General features: G+C 36.9%; 1 protein-coding gene across 2 annotated transcripts in view; it reads right to left on the bottom strand.

Annotated features, from left to right (window-relative positions):
- Window positions 1-7,967: 7,967 nt before the first annotated feature.
- CALHM4 (calcium homeostasis modulator family member 4) overlaps window positions 7,968-9,098 on the bottom strand; it is a 34,782-nt gene continuing 33,651 nt past the window's right edge. For both annotated transcript variants that reach the window (XM_037520282.2, XM_037520281.2), the window contains exon 2: window positions 7,968-8,959. In XM_037520282.2, the coding sequence (XP_037376179.1) occupies window positions 8,573-8,959 (387 nt within the window). In that variant the 3' untranslated portion in view covers window positions 7,968-8,572. The remainder of the gene's footprint in view (window positions 8,960-9,098) is intronic.

Genomic DNA, 9,098 nt, shown 5'->3' with positions numbered 1-9,098 from the left:
CCAGTTGTTTAATAGCCAGTCGGGGTGAATCCGGGGGCGGCATCTACTGGAAGTTCGGCGGCCTGAGTTCTAGGTTCAGATTTTTAGGTTCCACTTTGGAATTTGTAAATGAACGCGACTGGACATAGATTTAAAGATGTCTCTGATGGCGAATTTCTACGAGTTGATAAAGAGGGTGGAGATTTCAGTAGCAGTTTTGATAAGCAGTGGAAATCAGTCCCCTGAAAAATGTCGAGAAACTTTGATTCAGGAGAGTAAAGTTGAGGAAGTCGTACTTAAAATATACATGTGTGGTTATCTCCAAGTTCATGGCAACAGTTATAAAGTCTGAATAACAATAGCGAAAGCATGGCACTTTTATGAGGTTAGATAGCTGCTTATGTTTCTAGTAAAGTAAGATAAGATTGGAAAGTAAGATAAGATTGGTTATAAGATTGGAAAATGAAAGAAAATACTCCCAACATATTAAAATATTTCTTTCTTTGTATTTTGTTTTGTTTTCTTCCCAAAGTTGATTTCACTACACTAGTAGTGGAGGAAAGTTTTTAAATAAGAAGCTAGTGTAAATAAAGTAAGAAAAAAAAAATGGGACTAATCAGAGTTTGGGTAACAATCAGAGCTGGGAGGCTGTTGAGGTGGTCAGCAGTCCAGGCACCCCGGGACATGCTTAGATGTGTTCAGAGGCAAGAAGAAAATGAAACCACACCAAACAAGCCACACACCAACTTGGAAACCATGAATCACTGCTTGACAAACGTTCCACCAATCAGAATTGCACTGACTGAAAACTTTTACTTAAAAGTGGACCTGCCCTGTCCAGTGACCTATATAAGCAAACTTCTGTCAGAGTTTTTTGGGTATTCAGCTCAGGTGCTTCTAGAGGCTGTGTCCCTTGGGCTACATTCTGCAAGCCCAGAATAAACTTTTTTTATTTATTAATCCATTTTAACACATGGATGTAACACTGGTGGTTGTGATGCAAACCGAATTTGGCATAGAGTTGGACACTCCCTAATAATGAAGGCTCAGATGTTTTCCTCATGGACCAGAGATGCATCTTGATCTTTTCTCGGGAAGTATTCCTTACTGTAGCTGAGGTCTACATTAAAACAAGCATGGGGAGGGGAGTATTGGGGAACAAAGAAAAAGGTTGAATATAAACTGGCAGTGATAATCTAAGCAAAGGACAATAATGACATGGACCAGAGCTGTAAGGGTAAAAGTGGTGGAAGAGTGAATAAATTCTGGATATATTTTGAAGGTAGAGCTGACAGGATTTGATGTGGGTTAAAGAAAGGGTTGTCAAGGATGATTTTTGACTGGAAAAATTGGAAAGATGTTTTGTTAACCAAAATGAGTGAGGAAGAAATGAGTTTGGCAGGGAAGTTGGTAACTTTTCAATAAACCATAAATGAAAGAAAAAGTACATGTTTTAGAAAAATTTCCTAACTGAATATAAAAACCTAGCAAATATGAGGTGTGCAGTAAATAACTAATTTAAGATTTATATTAGAAGAGTAAATAATGGTTACACAATTTAAGCATGGCATGGCCCCCTATTTAGTTAACTATTTTTTAACATAGCAATAGAATTTTCATTTAAACATCCTTATTAAACCAATTATATATTTACTGTAAAGCCGTCATATTTCAGAATGCTCTAGTTATTTTTTGTTTTGTTTTGTTTTTGTCTTTATAAGTAACTTCCTAAGAGAGTTCCCATGATAAAATAATCAGGAGAATGTACCCCCAAATCTTTGTCACACTTACATGGGCATCGTGATCTCTAATTTCATTTTGACATTTCACAGATTCACTTCATTTTCTGAAAGTGAAGATTCTTTATGAGGCAAATTGTTTCATTTTTAATTTATAGTTGAAGATGTTATAGGAGAAATGTGGTTCATGCTCTGCAGGGGGGCAAACCATGTGAGCATAACCGTCTGGAGCCAGAAGTGAGAAGTCCAATCAGAGTCATTTACAAGCTAAATACACTTAAAAGATAAGTCAGATAAGATGAAATAATATATATAAAAGCACATTGCAAATTCTAAAATACAGTATCAGTGTTATTAGTAATCGGTGTGTATATATATAATATATATATTATCCTCTGAAGCACTCATGTTCTCTATTACTGTTCTCCATCTTTATTGCTAAAGAAAAATTTCTGCTAGAGATTCATCAACTTGTTTCATTCACCTAACTTTCTTCTGCAGATAGTGGAAACTCACAGTTGCTATTTCCTAATTTTATCAGTCTTTAAAAATTGTTTTGGTGGGGGCCTCCCTGGCGGCGCAAGGGGTTAAGACACAACCTATCAAGCTGTCCACAACTCCTGCAACACAAGTTCGATCCCTTGCCAGGGAGCTAACCCACATGGTGCAACAAATCTCTCCTGTCTAGCTCACTGCTCCCCTCAGCAGTGTGTTTCAGTCAGTCTGCCTTTTCTGTTCCCTGCTCTGTCTCTGGTGGATCCTCTCACCCCCCTACCCCTGCATCTCGAGTACCCCAGTTCTTGTATGCATAAATAAATAAATCTTTTAAAAAATTGTTTTGGTGTTTATTTTTACTTTTCTGTGCCAATGTAGCTCTTGTTACTTCCCTGAACTTATCTCCTATTACTCTTCACCTAATTTTCTGCTCCAGCTACACAAGCTTCCTTGCCACTCCTCAAATGTGCAAGGCAGGTTCTCCTCCTGAGGCTTTTGTACTTGCTGTTCCCTCTGCTGTAATATTCTTCCCATACCCACATGATTCACTCCATCATGTCCTTCAAGTTGTTCCTCAAATGTAACTTTCTCAGTGGGTTACCCAGACCACTCTACTTAAAAGTTGAACAACGCTCTTCTAGCACTATCTATTCCCTTTATCCTCATGTATTTTTCCCATGGCAATTTAAAAGTTGCACTAGAATTAATGCTTATTCTCTCTCCCTACTAGAATGTAAGTTCCATGAAGGCAGGTATCTAGATTTATTACTGTTGCATTTTAGCACATAGGAGTGCCCTACACAGAGTAGGCTCTCAGAAAATAAATGTTGTCTGAATGAATGAGTGAATGAATCTAATTGAGTGGTAAAATGGAATGGTTTTAAACACACTGTACCAGGGACTTACAGGACTAGTATATAACTCTTCTTCACAATTGGTTTACCATATGTATTCAGAGAAGACACATTCTCTTTCAGCCCCAGATTTCCCATCTATAAAATGAAGGAATTTGGAAAAATTATCTTTGAGATATTTTCCAAATTTTAGAGACTGTGATTCCTTAAGATTGTGCTTATATTGGAACCACACTTCAGTTCACTGTTAACAGCTCCAACCCAAGGTGTCATGGTCAAAAGAGTGATGTCTGTGGATGGAGTTGTTACCCGAACATCTGTGATGCTAACACTTTTGAACCATGTAACAGTATGGGAGCCTCAATTCTGAGTAACAACAAAGCACAGATGATAGGAGTTTTAAATGGGCTATACGTCCAACAATACCTTGCCTGTAAGAATGATGTACAAGATGGACAGACAAGAAACAGCATATGTACATGTTTCTTTTCTCCTTCCCTACTACCATTTTGATCATTTGTATCTTTGTAATTTTTTTTTCTCCTCTTCCTCTCTTCTTTCCTCTCCACTTGCCTCTCCCTCCCCAGGCATATCTGTTTTGGATTTGAAAGGACTAGGTTGGGAAGGAGGAGAAAAAAATCTTAAAGGAGCAAAAGAGGGATAGAAAAAGAGAAGGTTAGTGAAATTCAATATGAAATACTTAAAATATGCAAAGGAAAATGAACTTGAGAATTAAAATGAAAAATAAAAATTTAAGTCCAATTCATCTTTCATCCATCTTCCAGTAAAAAAACATAGTGAAGGGTTGAGTCAAGGATACCATAATTGTAGACAGGCTCCTGGGTAAATTTTTTTTTATGATGTTCCTCCCTATAAGGTAATTTTATTTTTTTGAAACACATGGACCCATGTAATATATAGTGATTTATGGACAGATTTAAATAAGAAAGTGAAGATATTATGCATTTGTTTATTGTTTAATAAGTATCCTAAAGATGCTCCATAGTGTCTATACATCTTCTCTTCCTGTTCTTAATCTTCAAATACGTTGTTGCTGTCTAATTTCATTGTTGCGGTCTAATATCTTACACGTGATTACAAAATTACAAGTAAGTAGCAGCGCTGAAGTATTCAAAATGCCTTGGCTATTTGTAATTTCTGTTGAAACAATATAGTTCTTGCCTTTGCAGTATCTTAATGCCATTTATGCAATGCTGGTCAAATCATTAAGTTTCACTAGGCCCTCATGCTGCTCTCTCTGGTTTCCTCAAAGAATGTGATATCCAAAAATGCAAATCTTATCCAAAGTGTGCCGGAAAATGTGAATGATCATTTGCTTTCAAGTTTGTTAAATTTAGCACACATCTTCCAGCCATCTTTATTTCTTCAGCCCATAATCACAGCATTCCTAGAATGAGATCTTTTTCAATTTTAGCTGTTCCCTGCCGCCCAGGCTTTGCCACCCAGAGCTGTGCAGACCACCAGGCCCGTCTGTGTCAAGGCTACAAGTGCCATTTGCCGGCGAGACTGCCATTGCCCAAAGCTGGAAAGCACAGCGTAACCCGGCGATCAGGACTCGAGAGGACGGCGATCTGAAGGGCTGGATGTCACCTGTGACATAGTAGTCGCTCCAGCCAAGAGGATTGCCTAATGCTGGTCGCGCGATCTGCGCGGGTGCCCACCCTGGGTGCCAGCGGTGTGGCCCCCTGAGTTAAGGACCTGCCACCTGTGTGCAACTTCGGTGCAGTAGACGCGAGATGCCGCTGGTGATGGGACTACCCCGGCTCCTCTCGCTTGGGACTCATAGTTCACCAGTTATCTAGTAAAATAATTACATCAATGAGAAACCATTTCATTTCTTTAGGACTTTGCAAAAATACCTTCCTATTCTCTATTTTTAATGTTATGCCAGCAAGTTATTTCGTAATGTGACTGCTTACCAGTTTGTTGCAAGGCATAAATGGGGTAATTTGTTTCAAGTGGCTTGTTTGTAGTAAGCATTAGAATTATTTTTACTGTTGCTGTGACTATGAGGACAGATGGGTCCTGTGGGGGCCACCAGGGGGCAGCAGAGGAACAAAAAGGAATCTGAAGTTTGGGCATACTGAGATTAAAGGTTTCATTTTAGTTGGTACAGAAAAAGTTTGGGTGGAAAATGTAATATGCTTCTCTTGAAATACCATCCATTGCTCTTTGGTCTACAGGTCACATGGATTGTCTCCGACACCTCTAGGAGTCGGCTGTGTTGCTGTCTACTCTGAGATCCACCTGCCATTATCTATTCTGTAGTAACCAACGACAAATTTCAGTAGACTCATTTAATAAGATAAAATTGCATCTCTAAACTTTTTATTTTGAGGTAGCAAATAGCTGCCTTCCCTTGTATTTGGAAGGACTTTAGCTGACTGTGATACTCCAAAGTTTTGAAATCAATATGATTTTCCTTTTGTGCTACACAAAAAATGCAAAAAAAAAAAAATTGAAAATCACTTTATTTCATCTTACAAAGATGCATTCTTTTTTTAAAAATGGAATTAGAGACCACGATGGAAAGGGGAAAGATGATGAGGGTAATCGTGGCTCCACACTTTAGCTTTGGAAAAGATAAAGCAAGCCGAGTAAAACACTTCATAATTCCAAGCATGGTGTAAAATATTGATTTAGCTAGTAGGTCCCAATAAAGAGAAATATCAAAAAAATTTCAGATAAAACATAGGGATTATAGTTGTCTCCCAGAAAGGAGGTAACTTAGATTATAGTGGAAAATGGAGTAGTTGACCAAGTTGAAGTTAGGAAATGAGCAAGTGTGTATTCATAACCAGCCACAGCATGTGAGGTAGTAGCCAAAAGCATTTGGCAGCAAATGATAAGGTAGTATTAGCGCTTAATTGATTTTAATTATACGTCTCATAAATTACATAAATCCATTAAGCATAAAGGTGAGGAAGTACAATGTTCTTAATGAAAAAGTCTTCTCTAACTGTGAAACAAAAGAATATACTTGACCAAAAACATAAAATATTGGGAGCTTAATTTATTTCACTTGAAATGGATAATACACCATGAAATCTCAAAGATGGTACTACCCTCTAAATGTTCATGTAAATACTATAAGTCATTTAGAGCTAGTAGTGAAACCAAAAAATACTTATAATCCTGTACTACAAAGCAATGGTGGAAGATCAGAAGTGGTTCAAAATATAGTCTGTGTGTCATTCATATTTTCTTTGATCTTGTTCTTTACTGAAAATCTTGTCAAAGTGTAATTACTATGTCATATTCCCAGAAAACTAATAAAATAATTCCAAGCATGGTATATGTCCCAATAAAGAGAAATATCAAAAATTTTCAGATAAAAATAAAAATTTTTAGAACTGGAGGAGGCCATATAAAAACTGGACTTGATCTTTTTTATTTATTTACACAGCTCATTTATGTTAGAGCCAAACTAGTACTCTAGTTCCTTTCCATAACTTTTATTTTTTTTAAGCTCCCTCTTGTAATGTGAGTACTGACTTAGGAGACAAAGTAGAATAGCTTTCCTTGTTCTCTAGAATAAGATCAGTATATTAACATTCTATTAAAAGTGGATGCCAGCAAATATCTTTAGAGAAAACTCAGGCTTGAACTCAATGATACTTTCCTGTTCATAGAAAACTCCTGGGCCTACTATTATTCAAGAAAATTGTATAGTAACATATTGACCTATATATACACATATAGCCATGCACATAAAACTCTTATTAAATTTAAAAAGGACATCAAGAATTTATTTGGTTCTGTTCCTTGCCTTCTAGCAGGTAATGTAGTCACTATCTCTATTGTATATCGAAATAATTGAGTGCCAGAAAGACCAGTTGACTTAATAAGTAATGGAGGGCCTCCCTGATGGTGCAGAGGTTAAAGTATCAGCACTATCAAGCTATCAACAGCCACTGTAGCACAAGTTTGATTCCTGGCCAGGGAGCTACCCACATGGCTGAGCAGACCTCTCCTGTCTTGCCCTCTGCTCCCCTCAGCAATGTATTTCAGTAGATCCACCTGTTCTGCTCCCCACTCTGCCTCTGGTGAATTCTCTCACCCTCTGTACCTCTGCCCTACACTTCTTGTATGCATAAGTAAAATCTTAAAAAAAAATAAGTAATAGTGTGGAAGTGACAGTTTTTTTTCTAGCAAAGCACCATACTACCTGCCTCTTATTGGTCAAAAAAGAAAAAAGGTGCATTCTTAAATTTTATTTTCTATTTGTCCCTACTAATTTTGAGGAACCCCTAACTTCACATAAAATAGACTCTCCCATAATTGTGTAAAAATAGATTACCAAGTAATTGATTATTTATTGCATTTTAAATAGTGCAGTTCTCTGGGCTCCTTGAAAGTGAATCTTGAGTCAGTTTGACCATTAGCAATCAGTCTAATACCCAGAAAGCAGGCATTGTTTGGGTTAAAAATAAATCAATAAAAATCCTCATCTTGCTTACTTTAGCCAGTGAATCAGTTGCTTAAGTGAATATATGAAAATCAGGCACTGCATATATTAGAAATAATTATGATAATTTAGAAAACTGCCAAATATTAAAAGTGCAAAGTCATGCAGAGAAAAATCAGGCCCATCATTTCCTTTTGGAGTTCTGCACAATGGATGCACAAATGTAGCTTGCAGTCTTCTCCAAATGGATTTTGAGTGCAAGGGTGCAATTTGATAATAAAAAGGCCCAAACTGTGTCACTGTGGTAGAGTACAGAGGGGAAGCTTTTCAGAATATACTTTCATGTTGTAACTATAAAAATGATGGTGGGGTGGAGGTGCTTCAGACAACATTTATGATGCTAGTGATACAGCAATGAGTCAACTTCCCCTGGGTATGAAGGATGATGAAAGACCCTCTTGTGTGGGCTTCTCTTACATGTTACCAGTTTTATAAGTTTTTTTTTTTGTACTGGTTCCCAAAAGATCATGTATTTAAGCTACAAAAAAGAGGAGGAAGTTGTGAAGTTTCTGAAGATTGTGTTAGAGGTAGAAGTAAGAAATCCAGAAATGGGGAGACAGGGAAAATAGTGGAAGAAGACATAGAATGCAAAAAGAAAGGGAGAGAGTAATATTTATTGGCACTTAATTTATGAAAGGCACTGTTTATATTCCCAAATTTAATCCTCAAAATCTCTATGAGGTAGCTATTATGTGCAAATAACAAAATGGTACTCAATATTAATTTTCACACAGCTACTAAGTAACAGACCAAGATTCACATTTTGATGTGATTTCAAATTGCATAATGTTTAACATAGAACAATATGACAATAAAGACATTACCAGATCATCAATGAAATTTCAAAGAAAGAGAAATTGTCATAATTAGCAGACAAATTGATTTTGGAAATAGCATTATGGATGGACTTATGAAACAAATATCAGAAGAGAGAAAAAGATGATGTTGCATTGAAATTCCATCGTTATAAAAATAAAATGGCAGTTAAGCAAACTAAATTAGGAAATGTGCTATAATCAAGGTTTTAATTCAATACCTCCTGATTTGTTTTCCTCATTCTCCTCATCTACCCTGTCTCCAAGGAAACTATAGTGACCTTGAAATTCATCTCCCATGCATAAAAGACTGGGTGCTGAAATGTCTTTCCAATCCTGATACGAAGGAATTCGGATGTTTTTGACATCTTCACTTCCAGGAATGAAGCCAAATAGTTTTTTTATGCGCTGCATGATGAGGATTCGTGAGTGCTGCTCTGCAGCTTGTTCAAAGAGCTCTCTCTCATTTTGCAGGTGGTTGTTCCAGTAGTAATGTTGCAGAGAAGTGAAGGGGGAACAGCACCTTGCCAAACAGCAGGAGAAAAGTACAGCAATGGTTGCCAAGGTGATCAAAATCCAGCCCAGCATCTTCACATTATTATAAACAGAAAAACAGAAAACACCACATCAAATATTCAGAAAATCAGTGATAGAAGTTCCTGCAAAGCCAAGGACTAAGATGTAAATAAGATATTTGCTTTCCTCGTTTTTAACATATTGACAAAAT

This window comes from Talpa occidentalis, unplaced genomic scaffold (assembly GCF_014898055.3).
Source record: "Talpa occidentalis isolate TD23 unplaced genomic scaffold, MPIMG_talOcc4v2.1 talOcc4.2, whole genome shotgun sequence".
Taxonomy (NCBI): Eukaryota; Metazoa; Chordata; class Mammalia; order Eulipotyphla; family Talpidae; genus Talpa; species Talpa occidentalis.
The sequence above is the reverse complement of the archived record's forward strand: the minus strand, read 5'-3'. Positions and strand labels throughout refer to the sequence as shown.